Source organism: Coffea arabica, chromosome 5c (assembly GCF_036785885.1).
Source record: "Coffea arabica cultivar ET-39 chromosome 5c, Coffea Arabica ET-39 HiFi, whole genome shotgun sequence".
Taxonomy (NCBI): Eukaryota; Viridiplantae; Streptophyta; class Magnoliopsida; order Gentianales; family Rubiaceae; genus Coffea; species Coffea arabica.
The window spans coordinates 48,207,678-48,228,537 of record NC_092319.1 but is presented as its reverse complement, the minus strand read 5'-3'; the positions used below and the strand labels follow the sequence as shown (position 1 = coordinate 48,228,537).

Here is a 20,860-nt window from a genome sequence, read left to right as displayed (position 1 = left end):
CTACAGTAAACATCCCAAATGAATCATCCCAAAATTTGTGTTTTTTGTTTTTCACTTTTCGCACTGCAGTTGAATTTTAAGGCAAAAAAAAAAAAAAAAAAAAACCTCATGATCACTTGATTAATAATACTCTACCAACCAGCCTTGGTTCTAAGGACAAAAACAATCCTTTATTCATTTGGCAAGTTAGTCCTTTTATCGTTCCCAAATTTATACATTGGCCTTACGTTGCTTTAATTTAAACCCCGAATTCATGTTAGACCTCATAATTTGTTTGATCTCCAATCCATAACCAAAGTAGTATTAAATATAATTCTTGAAAACAACCATGGAAAAATGTCAAAGCATCATTATTATATTTTTCGAGAAGTATTAAATACCTGAGAAGTATATTTAGGTAGCATCTAAACTAAATTGAATAAAACACACAATCAAGGAGAGGTATGGTTTTCCATGGGGTAACTTTATGATACCTAAGATTTTCTTTAAATGCTACACAACCTTTTATTTCTCTCTCTCTCTCTCTTTTTTATCTGCTACTTGCTTTTGCTAGTAGTATTTCAAATCAAGCATTAGTATAATGCTCACTCTAGGATGTTCATCCTGTGTAGATTTTGCCAAGATAGTATGAGATCTTTAATGTTCAAAAGACAACAATGTAAACAAAATATCTCTCATTTTAAAATATGTTGCTTATCCTAAGAAACGTCTGCCATTAAGAAAATAAAGACTTCTACACCATCACATAAATCATAATCCAAAGTTTACCTGGTCAATCCTTCTTTCACACTGGATGAATCTTTGAGCTAGAAAAGAAACTCAATAAAATGATGTACAAAGTTTAAGCAGGAGCATACTCACCTCCCCCTCCCCCACTTGATTTTGCAGTTTCTAGTTTTCCATATTGTTTCTTCTCTTCATCGTCCTTACTCTATTTGTTTCAAATATAGAAGACCGTCTACATTACAGCTAATTGCCTGAAATTTGTAGGACATGTAATTCAGGTTTCTGTCAACGCTATCTCAAGATGCCTTCTGAATTTGTTGCCCTAATAAAGGATTTGAAGACACAGCAACAGCATGTTGCGGGACTGGAACTTTTGAGATGCTTTACTCATGTGACAGGTATAACCCTTTCAGATGCAGAGATGCAACCAAATATGCATTCTGGGATTCTTTTCATGCCACAGAGAAAACGAATGGCATAATAGCACATCATGCCATAAAGAATTCTCTTGCACTGTTTGCTACAGAAAATGTTTTAATGTGTTCAATTATTGAAAAACTTGACTAATTTGTCAAACTGTTGAATCAGTTAAATTTTCTGACCTTTTCTCGTGAGGTTTCTTTCAAGAAAAAAAAAAAAGGAAAACTCTAAGCAGTTAATGATACGCCTGATGCAAAGAATCTAGAGGGAGAAAAAACAAATAGCACCTGAACGCAATGCTTTCTCTGTATAGCCATACAATGAAAAGTTAAAAACTAAAAACCAGAGTCAAAGAGAGTTCATTATCATTGTAATGGGATTTTTCTCATGACGGCAGCGATAACCAATAATATATGTAGAGCTGATATCCATGTATGTCATATTACTAACTACAACATTTGAGAAAAATTCTGAAGGCAGCGATGGAAAGGATAACCTGCCAACTCGCCACTAACAGAAATAATTCCTCGACCATCTGACTATTACATAAACTTTCTGTTTTCATCCGATCTATAGAAAGGAATGCGAAAGCAAGAGTTGGTGTCAGCCGTCTTTGACTTGCAAACGTGAAGATCATTTCTGCTGCTTCGGGAAATGCAGCTTAATCAGCATAGGAAGTTCAGCAAGATCGACTTGGCCTTTACCCAACAGAATTTGCTTCAATTTAGCATCACAATTGACCAGATTCTTGTTATTTGGATCCTAACGAAAACCAACAGAAAAGCAAAGGTTAACTAATATTAAAAAAAAAAAAAGAAAAGATACACCCAAAGTATCAAAACTACGAGCACTCGAGTATTTCTCCTGACCATTCGATTCGTAATTCAACCTTGCATCATAACTGCTTAACCATGCTGTTTCAAAAATTTTCCAGACATAAATGTGAATACCGAAGGAATGGCATTGAGCAATAAATCTCAAACCTGGAGTTTGTTCTCCTTGATGTACGACCAAACACGCGTAAAGCACCCCAAACGCGAGGTCTGCGACTGGCCCGTGAATTCTCTGAGCGTTGAGGGCAGGTTTACAAGGTCGATCAAGTCAGCAAGTTGTTTTGGGTTGTCGGTAATGACCTTTTTCATCCTCTGAGGCAGCATTTTCCTTCCCACTGCAACCTACAAAATGCGGTAATAATGTCAAGGTTCTTGATTTAATCATATAATAATACGTGCCGTTTCATTATCATGGTACATTACAGCAAAATCCCACGACTTTGATGGCACGCTGAACCAAAAAACTGGCAATTACGTTTACATATCCCAACCAGAAAGCTCCATTTCAACAACTTCAAGAAAAGGTAAGCCACTGACCATTTCTCGAACCTTTGTACGTAAAATCCAACAAGGTGCTAATACAGGCACGAATTTTGGTACAAGTGTTTGATAAGCAAGGTGTTTACAGTAGTTACACAGGGTTCAACATTCTCAGGGGAATTTCAACAAGCGCTTCATAAACATAATAAGCATAGTGCTAGTAACAACGCCTCCATGAATAGCTAAACAAATTAGTCTTGTTTATGAATTTCGACCCCAAATAGATTAATGATCACTGATTCATGTAAACTATTCTTATGATGCTTGACCTGTGCATTTTTACCTGCTGATTTGAGGTACAACTTTTTTGTACGACGTCGTCAGCGAGAAGTTTCGTGGAGAATGCCACTGAGATTGAGCTTGAGCTTGAGCTTGAGCGTCTTCTGCTGCCAAATAGGGGTTTCCACTGCGGGCCTTGGTTTCGAATCAATAATTAATTAGTTCTCGAGGGTCCTAATTATACTCTTATACTGATAACAGTACTAATTTTTACCTTATTCACCTAATCCAATTCTCCCAACATAACTACTCATACCTACTTAAAGTATTGTAATAATAATCCACAATCGCTTTAAGTATCATAACAATTAAATTATTGTAACCTTATAAATCAAAGTTCTTTAGAAAAATAATATGAATATAATTTATGTTAAAAAAAAAAAGCAAAATCATACAAAATTAATTCATTTTAAATATTTTAAATTGCACACACATTAAATGTGCCCTTACACCAGTACAAATAAAAGAGCATCAAAATCCCTTCAAATGCAACAAAGTTTTTAGTGTAGTCTATATCTCTTTCATTAATACAATTTGTCATTTATCATATATTATGGTAATTTGTACCTTTTTTTTAAGATACCTAATTGCCTTAAGAAAAAAAAAAAAAAGAAGAAGTAGAAGACACCTCACGGCCATGATGGTGTGATAAGATAAAATGATATCCAACATCAAACTTAAATTTTATAAAAACTGACGAAGGACATCAAAAGGCACCAGTGGTCTAGTGGTAGAATAGTACCCTGCCACGGTACAGACCCGGGTTCGATTCCCGGCTGGTGCATTCCAGGGGTTGCCGTGACGAAATCGGTGCCTTCTGTGGTGATGGGTCGCCACGATCGTCTGACACTAGGACGAAGCTAGCGCACATCTGAGCTCTCCTTTTTGCTTACCACAATGGTTAAATTTTTAAATGAATATTCATAAATGGTCTTGTGTAATGAGTTTTAATTTATTTGTATTTATAATTATAAGTTTATCTAATACAATTATAAGAAAAAGATACCAAAATTTTCATATTCATACCTACTATACGATAAACAAATATAATAATAATTTTATCACTATGATAGGATATTTTTTATGGTATTTTATTCTATATTTAGATTTATAAGATAAAAAAGAAAATGTTGAAATAATTCATTCAGAATTTATGAAATTGTCAAGTACTGAGATTATCATAATTTAGTAGTGATTTTGGGCCATTTTTTTTTATTTATTGTTAATTTTAATATAAAAAATAGAAAATAAAGATCAACAAAAACATTAGATTACAGATAAATTAACTCATCAAAAAAATCACTAGTTTGATTTTGGATACAATAAAAATTAAAGGTAATATTGGTAGCTATACAGTTTTATTGGTAAAAAATTAAAAAAAAAGGAATAAGAAGGATAAAGAATGAAAAAAATAATTTTAAAAGTCATTCTAAGTATAAGCATATAAACAAGGAAATTTCATTAAAATAGTTAAGGATAGTGTTGTCATTTTGAATGATATGAAAGGCATGTGTAATTTTTAAAATCTTGAGACAACTAAATGAAATTATTAAAAATCTCAATGGAGGTTTCTAAAATTATCCCTAGAACAAAATGCTATCCACCGTCAACGTGACATTTATTAAAAAGGTGATGCACATCATAAGGCACCAGTGGTCTAGTGGTAGAATAGTACCCTGCCACGGTACAGACCCGGGTTCGATTCCCGGCTGGTGCATTCCTGGGGTTGCCATGACGAAAGCAGTGCCTTCTTGTGGTGTTGGGTCGCCACGATCGTCTGACCACTCGGACGAAGCTAGCGCACATCTGAGCTCACCCTTTTGCTGACTACCACGCTTTTTCTTTCTTTGTACTTGCCCTCTTTTCCTAATTCCTACATGGTAGGCAATTATAATCTACTCTTCCAAAAGCTTGGTAGAAAATTTTGTGTGTATTTCTACATACCTTCAAATTTATTGAAACCTCTGTTTTGTCGAAGGGATAATTTCGAAAACCTCCACTGAAGCTTCTAACAATGGCAAGAGCTCCTCTCAAGTTTATTAAATTGCATTTACCTCCCTTGCTTTTACTATTCATGTAACATTATAGATCCAAAAGGCTATGTTTTTCACAAAAATCCTAAACTACCTTTTTGTTAAAAAAATGAAACAAAAAACGTTTTTCCAAATGCCTTTTTCTATATTTCCGCCAAATCCACTATACTAACAAACAGGCTAATTTTAAATCCAAACCCAAGTAATTCCATCATCACAATCATAAAATTGCTTCTCCCAAAGCATGAGCATGCATCCAACCTTGAAGGTTCGTTCCATCTTTCAAAAATATTCTCACCATATATTATCATGAAATAGTCAAACTCACAATCAATTACTCTTTATGTTTGCATGATTTTCAACATAGGATGCCATGACTTGGTTCCATACAAGTGGCTCAACTCCAACTACGTGAGTCACGTTATGGTTTTGAAGAAAATCCTTAGGGAAGATTTAGGTGTGGATGGGATTAATTAAGTTTAAGAAAAGGAAAGGCATGATTATGACTACGGAGATCTTCAAGAAATTCATTTTCCCAAAAACCAGAATTCTATTCACAACTAATCACACCCCAAATTTCAAATCCAATGCCCACACCATCTCAAACAAAATTACCTAACCTACCATCAAATCCCTAAACATGTTAACATCTTAAATATAGAGAAGAAGCTCTACCTCTATCGTAAAACTATAACCAACAATTGCAAAGCATAAAATGAAATCCAAATGCAGTTATTAACATTGAAAAAAAGTATTATGGACGAATGATAAACAAATTACCAAATTTACCCTCGAGTCGAGCTTGAACTGGCTCGAGTCGAAATCGAGCTCGAACTTGAGCTCAAAATATTAAGCTCGGCTCTCGAGCTCAAGTATATATATATAATATTTTTTTATCTTTTTTATTTTAAGTATATATATTTTTTTATTTTAAGTATATATATATATTTTTTATTATCTTATTTTAATAGTAAAATTACATATATAGCCTTAATATTTTATTATTTATTAAGAAAAAAATTATTTTATTTATTTAAAAAAATAAAATAATTATTTTTTATTTTTTTTGGAGCTCGAGCTTGAGCTTTAAATTGCCGGCTCGTCGAGCTCGAACTCGAGTTCGAGTTTGGTAAAATTTAGTCGAGGCTCTGCTCGATTAGCCTAAAGTTCGACTCGACTCGGCTCATTTACAGCCTTATTCTTTTGTCCAACGCCTGCATTATTTGTTTCATTATTATTGTAAGCCTCTTTATCTCCTTTTATTTTGACCATAAAATCAAATTTTACTTTAACCATTAAATTTGATCCCTCAACTGAACTTGTAATTTAGCTAATCCAAAGGAAGACAAGAGGAATGGGGATATATAGTAGAGTTTAGAGGGATCACTTGTGATATGATTGGAGGAAGTTATAAGCAATGGTTGGTAGGATTTTGAGAGCTATTTACAGGATGAGAATGGAGTGATAATAAGTGAAAGGGAATAGTTGTTGGTTGTAACTTGTAAATAGGATTAATCAAAGAGGTATGATTTTTTTTTCATTTTTTTAATCTCATTTCATTATACTATCTATTAAGTGAAGGTCATTATAGTCATTTTATTATAACAAAAGAGGTCGGTGTAATTTGTAAAATCAGATGAGAGCTCAATAAAATTATCCCTGTATTAAAAGGCGTTTTTGAAATTACTTTCTTTCAAAATGGACCTTGTTAGAACAACACGAATCCTTTTGAAGATAAAAAAAAAACTTGCCTTGTTGGAGTAAAGCTTCCGCAACAGTTTAAATCATAAAAAAAAAGATCTACAATGAACCTATATTCATGTAATATTTGCAAAATGATAATGTGTAAGTAGATAATTTGCATTTTATAGGTGGCATTCTTGCACTAAAAGATCTGATTACAAAGATTTGGTACCAAACAAAACTAGTGATTGCAGTATGAAGTTATCAAACAAAATAATACTAGTGATTCTTTATTTTGATTAAAGGGAGATTCCAAACCTTAGAAGGAATAAGAGAAAAAAGAAAAAAAATTAAGAATTCTTACGATTGCGTAACCCTAGCAATTAAATTGGGTATTAAGCACTACTGATTTGACATTAATTGAATGCGTCTTTTGGGCTTTGACACTGTGGAGGGGAGACACGCAGCATTAACTTGTTACCTTCTGAGCTGACCGCAAATTGTCATCGCATTCATGCAAACCCCATACAATCACTTTAGTAACCTAAAATTAACAGATCAGAGCAGAGCATATGAAGCAAGCAATGGAGAAAAATTTTCTAGCACTTTATGCGCAGACATAACCCACAAGTACACGCTTCAAATCAATGAAGTAGCTCAATCAAACAAGCAATACTGAACCTGATGAAAAGAACGCAATAAAATCCCGAGGGCAAAACCCGAAACAAAAACATAAAATGCTATCAAATCGGGGGTCAGTAATGGAAGAAGATTGTAGTAAATCCGAATGGAGGTTGTCTAACACCGTAAAAGCCTGTCCAGCCATAATATTGGTACCCATAACCTTCGTCGTGATGATGACGGCCCCCATGATAATCGTGATGATGACATTGGAACCCACAGTGCTGATGAGCATACATGTCCTCCTCTTGATGAGGCGTCACAAAGTGAAGTTGGTCATCACCATCATCAGAATTCAAGCAGTCATCTTTATGGACAAACACTTGCTCTTCCTCCGCATCAGATTCAGACTCAGACTCAGAGTCGGTACTGTCAGGAAATGTTACGGTATATTCTTGATCAGGACACAAGCACCCTTCAGGCACCTTCGATAATTCATCAGCACCAGAGTCGGAGTCGGAGTCAGGAAACGTTACAATATAGTCCAACACATGACTCTCTTTCTCCTTCTCCTCCTCCTCCTGCTCCTCGTCTTCCTCTTCCTCTGCATCTTCCTCCTCGTCTTCGGTGTCGTCGGCACCACTAGAATCTGTTGAGTATTGAATGGGAAGTGGACAGAAAACTGGTGGTACACTCTTTGGTGAATGAATTGCAGCCGGTGTATGATCGGCGTGATCACTTTCGCTAGGAGAAGAGACGGAAACACGAGGGGTGGGCGGATTAGAGGTTCTGTCGATTTTGAAAATTTTGCCTAAGTTGCAAGCCATCATAAATTGGTGTATTTTGGCTCCAACGTTGGCCATCAGATCCTTCAAGGCCTTCTTTGGATGCAAAAGGGTTTTTGTCGATCTAAGAAACGACATATTTGGTGACCACAGAGAAGGTGAATATCTATTGAATAGGGCGGAAACGGTGATAACGTAAATTTGGTATGATATCGTTTACATATACAACATATTCGGACTCCAGCCATCTTTTGGTATGTTCTCAATACAAAATATTGAGCAGCATTAATATTTTTTGGTATGTTCTTACGCTTACGCGGTGGAAGAGTGGAATACCATCAATTATGAGAAGGCAAATCTTGGTAAATTTTGTATCTTTGTTAAGATTTCTCTTGTTTCCTTTTACGCCATGTATATGAGAAAAAGGAAATGTACTTGAAAACGCTGAGCTTAGCAGCAGTCTCTGGGTAGGAACCATATCAGTTTTGTAAATGGAATTATATATTATTTTTGTAAGAATGCCAAGAAAATCAAAAGACAATACAATCTGAATAATTATTCATGTCACTGCTAATTTCACACTAGCTCGCCTAATCGAAGCGTACAGCGTCGTAGTTTTCCGCATAAATCATGTTTATGCGTCAGAAGAAGTTGAACGTGTGGGCGGCCAATCTAGCAAATCGTCAGCAATATTCTTCTGATTTCTCTTACCCAAAAAAACTGCTGTAATTTGATAGCAGATATATGCATATCAATCATATGGATTCCGGAAATTCTTGAGAAGTTCTGGGATATCGTATCCAAGCATATCATCAACAGATTGTATCATTTTAGGCTTCAATTTCTCGAACTTATCAATGCTATATCCACTCAGGACCTCCCGAAAGTGTTCAACATTCGGAAAATCCCCCGCTGGCAGATGGAACTCCCTCTGAACCTGTTGGGAAACGAGAAATAAACATAATTGTGATATTTCTCTGTACACATCTAAATGCACTAAAGAAAGAGAACAACCTTTCCGAATTCCACTTCCAGGTTATCAACGAGTCTCTGCTGCGTTTTTGCCTTGCCCATCATGGCAGGCATCTCCTTTTTCAGATGACTGATAATATAAGCATGAATCTTGGCAGCCCTAGCACGCTTTACAAATTCATTTATCTGCACAAAAAAAAAATTCAGGGAAACTTATCAACCCAAGAAGTTAAACTCCACGACAAGCCAAATTAGTTCATCTGAAAGCAAGCAAAGCATTCACGTAAGCAGAACTGGTCAACTTACTCTACGATCACAAGCCTTTTTGGGTATATTCTTCAGATCTGCAAGGAGGTCATCTTGTTCTTTTTCAAAAAGCTCTTTTCCAATAGGACCAGTGGCGACCTCATTGATAGGCTTGTCATTGAAAGAGCTGTGCCAGAGCAAGGCAGTCATAAAATTGCGTGCAACATGGAGAACTGATGGGATGAAAAGGAAAATCTATGATAATCGTACAGCGGTACATTCCCAAGTCCTCATGTCGGTCGGAAACACTAATCTCATCAAAAAATAGTTGAAGTTATGACGAGCATGGTGAGGCTAAGAGAATTGCATGTCTACTAATTAACATAAACACAAAGTGGAGATGAGGCAGTAACGTGCTTTGGCACTAAAGTTATTCCAAATTATTTATTTATCTGCCTTAGACCTTATGTACAAACAGAAGAGTGAGAAGGACAATAAAACTTTATTGAAGCCAAATGGTAGACATTCTTGTGGGCTTCAAAACGTTCTTGTACTGCCATAGGGTGACTGTGCTTATCATCAAAATGAGCAGCAGTTATTACATTTAGTCACTTAAATGAGTTAATGATGAGCAGCAGTTACAAGATTTAGTCACTTAAATGACTATATGATCAAAGCTGAATATCATATCCTATTAGCAAATCCCTATATTGAACATGACTCGGATTTGAAGGGCTCAAGATATAAATACATACTCACTCTAATATTCCGTGAAGAATAAAATCTTTCCTAGTCTCACAACATCTGATGCGTGCTAAGCACATACAATGAACAAAGACGCAAATATAGACCATACCCAATATAGACCCGAGTAACCTCGGGAGTGTTCAGAACTTTGCCAAGAGACCACATTAGAGCTCCGTAAACTCGCATAAGCTACAATACAGGGAGAAGGGAGGCAAGTATATCAGAAGACTAGAACTATATTTTGATATTTGGGAGAGTGTTGGATGATGAAATTGATTCTACCTACTTACTTGTTGAGTATCAACTTGATCAGCTTTATTCAAGACTACCCGAATCTTATCATCATGACCTCGTAGAGATGCAATTACACGTTTGAATTCATCACTTATATCAAGTTTGTGAGGATCAAACAAAAGCAAAATGAGGTCACATTTTGCAGCGAACCATGATATGACACCAGTAAAGTCATAACTTCTCTGTGTTCGTTGCTTTTCTCCTGATAAAACTCCGGGGGTGTCCACAAATGTAATATGCTCCAACAGCTTATAAAGTTCAAATGAACAGTAAGTTTGAAAACCATTTCAGGAGATTCTGCTAGTTTTTCGCAGGGAGGGGGGGAAGGGGGAATAAGTAGCCACTTACTGGGTGTGGCATTTGAGAGCACTCAAATTTTGACAAAAAGGAAGTTCCGAAGGTAGTCAGACCACTGAATGGCATATCTGCTTGTACAGCAATAGTGTTCCCTGGAATACTTCTTTCATCGGGTCCATTCTGTAGAAAACAAAATAAAGCAATAAGCCCAAGAATAAAAGTAAACAAATTTCCAATTACTTTCCTTATGCCTAATGTGGAGTTGGAATTCTGGAATAAGAAATCCTGAAATCTAATATTTGAAACTTTGTGGGCTTATACTGGTAAGGCAAATATTTACTTTTTTTTCATCCATTGAATAATGATTTGGATACAGATGAACTATTAAAGAAAAATGAAAAATAATTGAGTGGCAAAAATACCATAACAACAACAAATCTGTCTGTTGTAGGCTCTGGTCCAATGTGAGCACCTGTGAAAATAACACATAAAATGATCAGAAAGGTCCTATCTTCTAAGGAGATATTAGAGTAGATACGCAGACTCCGCATGAAGATCTAAATACCTGGATAACTCGTTTTGAGCAGATGTTTAATGAATGTTGTTTTCCCAGTTGAGTATTGACCCAACAACATCACCATGGGCTTAGCATCAAAATCGCTATTTGTCTAGGGAAAGGAACAATCCAGTCAACTATGATTTCAGTTAATTAAGACAATGGAATCACAACCATATCCAAATCCCTCAAGTGAAGAACAAAGCAGACGCATGACTCACCAACAAAGGGGAAACAAAATCATTGAAACGATATGTTGCTTCCAATGGCTTCAGTTTTTGGACGTACAACTTCTTCAATCCGTCAACAATTGATGTAACAGAGCTTAGAGACACCTGACAAGACACAAAGCAAAAGCAAAGCTCATTATAGGACCCAAAACAATAAGTAAAGTGTGTTTACATGATGCAAAATTAATCATCAATGGGCAAGTTCTTGCACATTAAGAAGTGCTCTTTGTGGAATAGTGTTCAAATCCTATTAGCATACTAGTTGATGTACTACGGTCCACATCAAACTTTTTTGTCATCTTGTCATGTACTAGAGTCCTATGGCAGCTTCGATAATGGCCACAGAAGATATATCAAATCTTCCAGTCTGACCTCTCTACAGCCCCAAATCCATTCTGTTTATCATCTCGCTGCATCACATTACTTTGATACATAATAGAGAGTATTGTAAAACAGTTTACCCAACACTAGAAATAAAATTCTATGAAGGGAACAGAAAATGCAAAGAATTAAATAACATGGATTGTGTAAAATGTATCAATGCAAAAAGTATAGGAAAAAGTGCAATATTTCATCCTTTAGAGACAAAGTAGTTGTTACAATGCACCTTCTTTGCAGACTTTGACGAAGAAAACCAATTAGCAGATGGTGAAGACTGCAACTGAGGAATGCCTGAATTGCAGAACAAATATGAACTTTACAAACTCAGGTCTCTAAACAAGGAAAAGAGGAAAGAAACACAAAATATGTAGCTAGATCAATAACAGTCTCACCATTTTGTTCTAGGTCACTTTTCGGTGTATGCTTTTTCTTCTGCATAAATGCAATAACAAAGTGAGAGTTATCAGTGAACGATCCAAGAGATTTGCAAAAAGAATTAGGAAGGACATTGGTATACTCACAGCTAGTAGCGCCTCCAACCCATCCATTGCTGGAGGTTTCAGACTTTCAAAGTCAACTGTAACAATTATAATTTGCTAAACTAGTAAGGCTAACATATGAAAAGGATAAAGTAGATTCCAAGACAGACAGACCAGAAAGCATCAATATGCTTATCACTCCTCCGGACCACATTATTCCCAAACAAAGAGAACGAAGGTGAAACCATACTGCTACTTACCTTCAGCGTATATGATATCACTAGTTAATGCATGCCCCGCTTGTGCCAAAGAAACTAACTAGAAATTAAGATACAAGAGAAAATTAGCATCTTTTCCGATACTGGAGCTAAGCCAAATATAAATGAGGGAGAGAAGATATCAGAACCTGAACTGCCGTAATAAACTCTTTAAAACCAAGAAAACCTTGTCGTTTAGAATCTGCAATAGCCCAAACCTTGTGGAAAACAAGGAAAATAATATAAAAAAAAAAAAAAATCACCAAAAGATACATAAACGGCATAAATTTGTAGGAGGCTAATATTTACATGACTTAATTAGAAATGCTAGTAAGCTGAGAAATATACACGTACGAGCATCCATGCTGGTAATATGGTTTCAACAACACAAGCAACTACAATATGCAGTCATATAAAGCCGAAGCAGTGTCGATGAGAGACATTTATTACGGAATACTATCATATTGCCATAAAAATCTTTTATTAAACCAAAAGAATTAAATAAACAAATAAGTGAGATTAAACTTGAACAAAAAGGAAAACAAGAGAGGAGACAATGATGAATACGTAGCTAGGAACAAAACCTGTTTAAGATCATGGCGAGGTAAATTTGAGAGGGCAAAGAATTTGGTGGCGTCAGCTCCTGTAAGTCGCCCATCTCCATCTGAAATTTGAAGAAAAAAAAAATTCAAAAGTTATCAAATAGAAAGAGTTCAAAAATTGAATAATTTTGAAACAAAAAGGACAATGTGTAAGAGAGGGGGGAGATTTGGGGAAGAAAAAGAGACCTGAATCAGCAAAAGCGAACCAGTCCTGATAGATCTTCTGGTTTTCTTTGGAGCATCGGCTGATTGGAGCGGAATCAATTTCCATGACTCGACTCCGCTTTCCAAATGATTAAACGTTCTCTGAAGCGAATGCACCAGCCCCCCGCGGCTTTAATTTAGGAGTTCGTTGGTTTTTAAGCTACAGGATTTGAAGAAGGATTTATTAGTGCCATCGCTTCCGTTAGGCGGAAAGGAGAGAGCCATTTTGCCGACGCGAGGCAATTTAACTTTCGATGTCGTCGTTTTTATATGTTTAATAATTACTTTAATTTTTTTTTTTTTAGCATCTGATTTATTATTATTGAAACTATTGTGGAAATTAAGTACCCTTCTCCTTGTCCCTATGATTTGTCTCCTTAATGACTAAGGTATGCTTTTAATATGGAAACAACAAAAAGCTATAAACTCCTTGTACATTAAAAATAACAAATTTATGAAAGGAAATAACGAATTAGAAAAGCACACTAATAAGTTTTCACAACTGTGACATAAGTATTTAAATTTAGTCTTCGCATGTGGTAGAACAAATTCTCTATTAATATCGAACTATTAATATTCACTCCAATAATTATTATCGCTGAACAAAACTATCCCATTGAGAATTGTTACTCGTTGAATATATCAATTGTTCATTTTGAGAGTGTGTCTTGCATATGTGATTATTTGGGAAGAATTTTTTGTTATGTCGTAAATACATTTTTAAAATTTTTTTAATTATATTTTTATCCGGTACAAATTACATCAAAGAAAGAAAGTGCTAATATGATTACTAAATAAAATTTAAATAATTTTCTACCCAAATACACTCGACTATTAATCTTTTTTGCGTCTCTTAACCTTATCCTGTCATTAGTTTTTTTTTTTTTTCCCCTTGGTACACATCCAATTTTAGTATATTATTCTCGCGTCAAGAGTGCTTTGTTTCTTTATTGTAAGCAAAGCCATGGAAGGAGGCAGCGATCTTGACTTGGTTTTTAGAAGCCTGTGAATAAACATTTGTGTAAAAAAAAAAAAAAAAAAAAAGCATTCGTTTAGCTTAATCTCGGCAAACTGCACAAAAAGGAACACGTACACCCGCATTTCCAATTCCAGCGTGGACACGTCAGAGTGAAGGTCACATTTCGACCGTGCAGACGTTGACTGAAGTTTTTTTTTTTTTTTTTTTCCTTTGAGAGTACAATCGTTTACTCCTAGATCATCATTAGTGCTCATCGAAGGAGCGTCTCAAATTTCTTAATGCCTCCATCCCATGTCCCCACTCGGGAAGATATTTTTCTTTGGTGTAAATACCAAAAAATACCAATCTTGGACCGGTGGCTACCACCTAGCTTGATGGACTAGCTTGGTGGAGTGGGAAACAAGATTCACCAAAATGTCACATTTGAGTGATTTGTTTCAAAAAATTCAGGCGAATGTGTTATGCACTTATTTGATCCGGTGATGATTCATTCCTCTCCGAGTTATCTCTGGACCTCCTTAGATCCGCCTCCTCCCTCTTAATGTAAAATAGATTAGATTATACAACTGTTATTGTCTCCGAAAAAAATACCAAAAAAATAGACTCATATTATTTTACCATCATAAAAATCCCAGCTGGACATTACCAAGAAAAGTGGTGACGGGAGCCGCACTTATCCAAATTTCTTTTCTTAAAAAAAATTAAAATAAAATGATGACAGTAGCTCAACAGATATAAATACGTTACATATCATCTACAGCATAAGTACAAGCAAAGAAACATTAATCGACATTGACACTTCACAAGAAAAAATAGAAATCAAGAGCTATTTAAAAAAAAAAAAAAAAAAACACAAAAGAAGAAGATGAAGAAGAACGCACGACGGATATTTTGACAAAAAAAATGTTGAATAGATGTCGCCAGCCAGAGCTAGACAGACCTTCCTCCGTCGCCGTCACTCGTCGCTGATCGTTCATGGATGGTAATGGGCGGCGACAAAGCAAACCGCCTCAAATCTCTTCTCAGGGGTCAATTGCCCAACATGGTCTAAATGCTAATCCCACACAAAATTTCGCAACCCTCTTGTTTCTTTTCTATGAAATACCGATGGTCTTTCCAAGCAACCAAAGCACAAGGGACAACTCTATGCCAAATATCGTGTGAAGCGAGGTCCTGTCCAGCATGAACCCATAGATTGTCACTCCCGCTCTATTGTTTTCAAAGTATGTCACTGCGACATGCATAGCAACACCCAAAACAATCAGCTGCCTCGCATACACCATCAAGTCTCTAATTTACAAACTCAAAAAACAAAAAAATTGTTTCTGAGGATTGGTTATTTAGGCGACAACTATGAGAATGAGATAGCCAGGTTGTTCTCAATTGATTCTGACTTTCGTAAAAGCTGCATTTTTCAAAAGCCGAAATCAGAATTCCAGAAACATGTATTGTGTAGTTTCTGATTGAATTCGGCTTTTCCTAGCTTTAAGAAAGCCAAAAGTTGAAAGAAGATACAGTTGAGAACAGCCTGGCATCATGATCACGGGACAAAAAATCAATAACACAAGTACGAATTTGATGCACTATCATCCACATTCCTGAAGTAGTGGTAGTAAAAGGCTTTTTTTTCTTGGACTGTATGAGGTTTTATACCAACTCACCTAAGGCTTGTCTCTTTTGGAATGAAATTGTGTTGTAGTTGTATGATGGAACGAGCTTGGTGTGGTCTATATCATCCTCTTCATCGCCAACATCATCATCAGCGTCTGATCCATCAGAACTCACCGGAAAAACGTGGTTGACAGGCACCCTGGAAATAGGCGTCTCAGCTTCAGTTGTATCGAACGAATCTATTGTTGCACAGACATGCCATTTGGCCGCAAGACACGTAACGGCTTGTGCTTTGTGTGTAATTCTGGTTGCACTTCTTAACAGGATCATCAGCCCTGCAAGAAGGCTGACGGAGCATAGCTGCGTGCCAAAGACGAGGCATTCAGCTTCAAATTTCTCTCATAAACAGATCATGGAAATATTGGAAAAGAATTTGGAATTAGGACACATACAGCAAGTTCACCGGTTTTGTATATACTAAGATCAGCAGTTGAGCGCGTAGTCATGAGTAGGGATGCAAACTGGCTAACTGTTATGATGATCAATGCCCATAAAATGAATGAGCGGTATCTGTGGCTTATAATTCTTAAATGCCTTCTGATCCTGAGGTGTTCCCTCAACACTGATTCGACGTCAGACTCTACCTGGAAGACTTGTGCAAAGTCTTGTAATCGGAGGATCTGAAGATAACAGATGAGGCGAAAGAGAATGCACACCAGGAAGAAGACCACAGTCCTGTAGAGCCATGAGCAAAGCTCTAAAATACATGCAACAGTGTCACTCACTATTATGTTGCCCAAGAAGGGAATTCGGGTGCCACCCGAGCTATACCACCAAATCTTGTAAGCGCACTCCACTGTGAAACAAGGTATCACAAAGATGAATACGATCTTCAGGGATCTCTGCATATAAAGACAATATTGCCAATCATGTTGATCAAAACAGAATAATGGCCATTAGAAAGGGTCTGGTTGTCGAAAAAAGCAAATTACTTGATTGGTCAAAACAGAATAATGGCTATTAGATAGCCACTGGTTGTCAGAAAAGCAAATTACTTGATTGATTTAAACATCACTGCAATTTCACTGCCAGAGCTATGATCACTTGCTAGGCATCAAATCTTATGCCGTTAGTAAACTTAATGCACAGATTATGACTGGTGCTATTAGTATTATCTCCTGACCTGATTATTTTCGTTATTGAAAAGGAACTAACCAAGAATTTTATTTCCAGGATTGCCTATGAAATTTAAGCACTTAACAATCCAACCACAATATACCACCTTGTTTCCTTCACAATGCTGACAGAAAGGTTTAATTGGGTGATAAATGTGGTTCTCAACAACAGGGTGATAAACAACAATTTAAGTCTTGAGCTGTATATAGCTCTCCTCCCCCTATATACAGCTATCCTGCCCCCCCCCCCCCTCCTCACCACTACTTCCTGCCCTCAGAATTCTTCAATCTATAAAAGATGATGGGTTGAGAAGAAGAACCTGTTCTAAGTTGACACTTGACAGGTTACAGTTCACCAGACTACTAGAGGACTGACCTTTCGTTTCCAGGAAACAAATACTACTTTTAGGCCACTCATCAAAACAATTAAGCAAAATGGCATGTTCCAAGAAGATCCACACTAAATTTACCACCCTACACAATCATACATGTTTACGAATTCATAGTTCTCCGAACTCGCAGGTGTATATACACCATTCCTATGCTAATCACATACTAGGATCCCCACTTGACTATTTCCAAAAACCAAAGAATGAGATCCTTTACCATAAACGTGGACGATCAGAATATCAGGTTGATTTAGCCGAAAAGACAGAAATTTCAAAGTCGAAACCTCTATTGTCTTGAACCCTAACGCGTGATTGATCATCAACCATGCATGAAAACAAGTCGGATGCTTAAACATCAAAGCCAGTAACCTTAAATAATACAGAAAGTAACAAGGGAAGAAAGAAAGGAACTTACATTGAGCTGAACGGTGTATCCTTTTCTGACGGTCTCGCTGTCATCACAAAGCCTATCGAAGAACAAGAATCTCCGGAGCCCATATTTCCTCACAAACTGGGAAAGGCAAATGAAAGATAGGGCCGCCAAGGTGCTAAGAGAAAGCTGCACAATGGTATCATAAGGCCTGCTGTGTCTGCTATCACAATCACTACAAGCCAGAAAGAAATGGGAGAGACAAGGGACGACGACAGCCAATACCACAAAAACAGACCACGAAAGAAACGCAGTCCACCAATCAGATTGATCCACGCACATCCATTTCAGCCATGTCCTGAAACTCTTCAATTCATCTTGTGCATGTGATGCACTTCTAGCTAACAATGCCTTCTTGCTGTTTTCGTTCAACGACGCTTCCCTGTCGGCTTCCATTGATCATTTAGTATTTACCCGAAAGGGAAAAACAATCAGTTCATCGTATGAACGAGGGTTAAACTATTATGAATTGAAGAGGCAGAGAGAAATAGGAGTTGGGAGGAGGGGTGCGAAATTCGGGAGGGTCCTTGATTTTGGTTTGAAATGGGGTCTGATTTAAGGATTTTATACTAGGAAAATAAATATAGTACTATTTGGCTTGGTTGAGATTATGAGTTGGCTTTGAATCTTGATTCTTGGATGCTTGGCTGGGATTGTGAGTCAAACGGGAAATATGGGGGGCGTAGGAAGGACGGACGAATGGGGCGGAGAAATGTGGCAGGTAAATTATTGGCTATGGTGGTGGTGGAATAAAAAGAGTTGGCTTGCCACCAAGGTGGGGATGAAGAAAAGAAATGGGAGGGGATTCTGGCTGCGGGAGCAAGTATTCTTTCTAGGATTCTCCCCCGACACCTTAAATTGTTGGTTAATTTACTTGCAGTTAACGAGAGGGAGCATTGCTATGTTCTACAACAGGGGCAGACGGTTTTCTTCTGAATCTTTCCAATCATTTTCGTCCTCTTTTGCGATCATTTTGTCACGATTCTCGTCCTATTTGGTCCACAAATTTTGTTGTTTATCGAACCACCCAAAAAAAAAATAACAAAAAAATCAAATGCGTTGCCATCTCAACTGAACCGGGAGTGATTGACTGATTGATTACTGAGCTATAAGAATGATTTTCCTCGATTGGACAGCTTGTTTCGAGTTTGATCAACGCCTTGTTTGTTTGACAAGTGAGTTTTTTTTTATGTTTATTTAAAATTTTACTATAACTTGCTGTAAAAGTTTTTAAAAAAATTTTTGAAATATATAAATTTTTAAGTATTTTAAAATGTATAGTTTAAAATTTTCAAAAAATTATTTAAGGTTATTATAGATAAAATTTTTAAAAAAACTTGTAAACTTAACAAAAAAAAACTCAAGTTCCAAACAGTCAATGGGTCTAACAGTAGCAAGTTTCACACCATATCCGTAAAACGCGCGGTGTTAAAAAGCAATAATCTGATCCGAGTCGATGTCACGGAGGCCGAAGTCGGGGGTGCACCTAAAATCTCAAGCAGCATGTGAGACAGCGAGAGCTGCTGGCATCCATCTCATGCTCATAGTTGTTTCCTTCTTGCCTTTGTGCTTTGGGTAGTTTTCCTTCTAATAAAGACCAGCCCGTGCCACCACTTTTTATCTCAATTTGACTGATGAGAGTATAACGATTCATCTTCTTCCTGTAAACGCCATAGAACTAGTAGATGCGTAGTGTATTGATTGGTGTAAAACTTCCCGTCAGTCAGGGTACTACCATTGACTGTTTTGCTTATTATTATAGTGACGGTGATCGGAATCGAATTTATTCAAATTCATTTTGTACAGAACCACATCTCCAACTGCAATAGTCGTGTAGTAACAACTCTTTTTTTTTCCCCTTAACATCAGATGAGATCTGATCTGGAAGTGTTAAAAATTGCTAGCAAGACTTGAATCCTCGAACCAAACTTGTACATCTGGGCTGTTCAGGCAGGATGAGTTCTTAAAATATTAAGGGATTTGTGGTGAAAAGATGCCTCTTACATTAGTGCATCATCCAATCACAGCTGTAGTTAACTGAAAAACGACATTGCACATATGAGCGTTGGTTTGCAACGTGTAAAGTTGGAGATTCAATTAGGCACAAAAAGGCCAACTCTCCACATGATAATGTCAAACCAGTCGCTTATAGAAAAATCATATCATAAAATTTGTGCTGCCAAAATATTTATTTCCAAATTTAAAAAAAAAAATAGGCATTGAATCTTCGGGATTACATCTCGATTGTTTGGATTGTGTTTGGATTGCATTTTCCGTCATTTTTAATAAAAAAATTACTATAGCGATTTGATATATATGAGAAAAAAAGATGATAGGGAAATATAATCACGAAAAACGACAATATTTTTCGACGAAAATAAGCAATCCAAGCATGACCTTATATTTTAATGGAGTGGTGGTATAATACAAGATTATCAGTTCTTCGGCTGAAGATAGCTTTGCAGAAACGAATCGAGAAGATTTTTTGTCAATTGTATTCGTTGAATTTAGCGTTACCTGGGAGTATCTGATTGGATGCAGTTCATGAGTCCTGCCTTTGGTTTTTACAGGTAGCAAAAAAGTTGGGATGGAAATTGACGTCAAACGTTCATTGGCTCATCTGTTTTTTTGGGGAAAGAACTCAATGCGGTTGGGATTTCGTGCAATTCGGTCCGGTTATTATACTTCTTGTATTAATTAGTATACAAATTACTTCTTGTATTATAATTTATGAAAAAATACTTTGCTAATAGAGCTCCTGATAGAAGTATTTATTAAGTGCTTTTAAGTATACTATTTGGAGATATAGTTCAATAAGTACTTATTGTATTGGATAATATGTGATTTGAACATTTTTAAATGTATTTATCTCTTTATTTAGTTTATAATATAGAATAAAATAATTAAATTTAATGTTTTATTTTTTAAATAACAAAAGTTACTCTAAAAGCACCAAAATTTATTTATTTATTTATTTTTTGCAAAAAGTGCTTTTAACACAAAAAATTTTATTCATAATTTTATGGGATAATATTCACCAAAAGCCTTGAAAATACTTTTAACAACTAAACGTGCTTTTTTACCGAAAGCA

General features: G+C 36.2%; 3 protein-coding genes and 2 non-coding genes across 6 annotated transcripts; 2 read left to right on the top strand and 3 right to left on the bottom strand.

The window, feature by feature from the left end:
• Positions 1–1,491: 1,491 nt before the first annotated feature.
• On the bottom strand, positions 1,492–3,107 carry LOC113690445 (upstream activation factor subunit UAF30-like). Its single transcript, XM_027208350.2, has 3 exons — positions 2,803–3,107; positions 2,130–2,321; positions 1,492–1,908 (listed from the first exon to the last, which is right to left on the bottom strand). The coding sequence occupies exons 2-3, from the start codon at positions 2,301–2,303 to the stop codon at positions 1,780–1,782; spliced, it is 303 nt and encodes a 100-aa protein (XP_027064151.1). The 5' UTR covers positions 2,304–2,321; positions 2,803–3,107; the 3' UTR covers positions 1,492–1,779.
• A 404-nt stretch (positions 3,108–3,511) lies between these two features.
• On the top strand, positions 3,512–3,582 carry TRNAG-GCC (transfer RNA glycine (anticodon GCC)). Its single transcript has one exon. It is a non-coding gene; the product is annotated as a tRNA-Gly (tRNA).
• An 862-nt stretch (positions 3,583–4,444) lies between these two features.
• On the top strand, positions 4,445–4,515 carry TRNAG-GCC (transfer RNA glycine (anticodon GCC)). The gene has a single exon. It is a non-coding gene; the product is annotated as a tRNA-Gly (tRNA).
• A 3,931-nt stretch (positions 4,516–8,446) lies between these two features.
• LOC113690447 (EH domain-containing protein 1) lies at positions 8,447–13,426 on the bottom strand. The gene is made up of 16 exons (XM_072051485.1): positions 13,168–13,426; positions 12,964–13,043; positions 12,529–12,597; positions 12,383–12,440; positions 12,165–12,220; positions 12,036–12,075; positions 11,870–11,934; positions 11,254–11,367; positions 11,042–11,144; positions 10,899–10,948; positions 10,528–10,656; positions 10,176–10,427; positions 9,995–10,074; positions 9,199–9,325; positions 8,935–9,078; positions 8,447–8,857 (listed from the first exon to the last, which is right to left on the bottom strand). The coding sequence occupies exons 1-16, from the start codon at positions 13,250–13,252 to the stop codon at positions 8,672–8,674; spliced, it is 1,638 nt and encodes a 545-aa protein (XP_071907586.1). The 5' UTR covers positions 13,253–13,426; the 3' UTR covers positions 8,447–8,671.
• Positions 13,427–14,837: 1,411 nt separating this feature from the next.
• Positions 14,838–18,715, bottom strand: LOC113689813 (uncharacterized). Of its 2 annotated transcripts, XM_072051484.1 has the most exons (5): positions 17,995–18,715; positions 17,755–17,898; positions 16,228–16,677; positions 15,826–16,135; positions 14,838–15,395 (listed from the first exon to the last, which is right to left on the bottom strand). In XM_072051484.1, exons 1-5 carry the CDS (start codon positions 18,163–18,165, stop codon positions 15,259–15,261), a joined length of 1,212 nt encoding a protein of 403 aa, XP_071907585.1. In that variant the 5' UTR covers positions 18,166–18,715; the 3' UTR covers positions 14,838–15,258. The 2 variants fall into 2 exon arrangements, with proteins under 2 accessions (XP_071907585.1, XP_071907584.1); XM_072051483.1 differs by having other exon boundaries at positions 17,755–18,714.
• Between the last annotated feature and the right edge of the window lie 2,145 nt (positions 18,716–20,860).

Bases quoted from the DNA above. Each gene is read 5' to 3' on its own strand.
- LOC113690447 (XM_072051485.1), bottom strand. From the start codon at position 13,252: ATGGAAATTGATTCCGCTCCAATCAGCCGATGCTCCAAAGAAAACCAG. The intron at 12,076-12,164 runs GTGAGTATACCA...GCATTTATGCAG, and splicing joins GGTTGGAGGCGCTACTAGCT to AAGAAAAAGCATACACCGAA. The intron at 10,428-10,527 runs GTAAGTGGCTAC...GAACTTTATAAG, and splicing joins GCTCTCAAATGCCACACCCA to CTGTTGGAGCATATTACATT.
- LOC113690445 (XM_027208350.2), bottom strand. From the start codon at position 2,303: ATGCTGCCTCAGAGGATGAAAAAGGTCATTACCGACAACCCAAAACAA. The intron at 1,909-2,129 runs GTTTGAGATTTA...GGTTTTCGTTAG, and splicing joins TCAAGGAGAACAAACTCCAG to GATCCAAATAACAAGAATCT.
- LOC113689813 (XM_072051483.1), bottom strand. From the start codon at position 18,165: ATGGAAGCCGACAGGGAAGCGTCGTTGAACGAAAACAGCAAGAAGGCA. The intron at 16,678-17,754 runs GTAAGTTCCTTT...CTTTATATGCAG, and splicing joins GATACACCGTTCAGCTCAAT to AGATCCCTGAAGATCGTATT. The intron at 16,136-16,227 runs GTATGTGTCCTA...TTTGGCACGCAG, and splicing joins ACAAAACCGGTGAACTTGCT to CTATGCTCCGTCAGCCTTCT.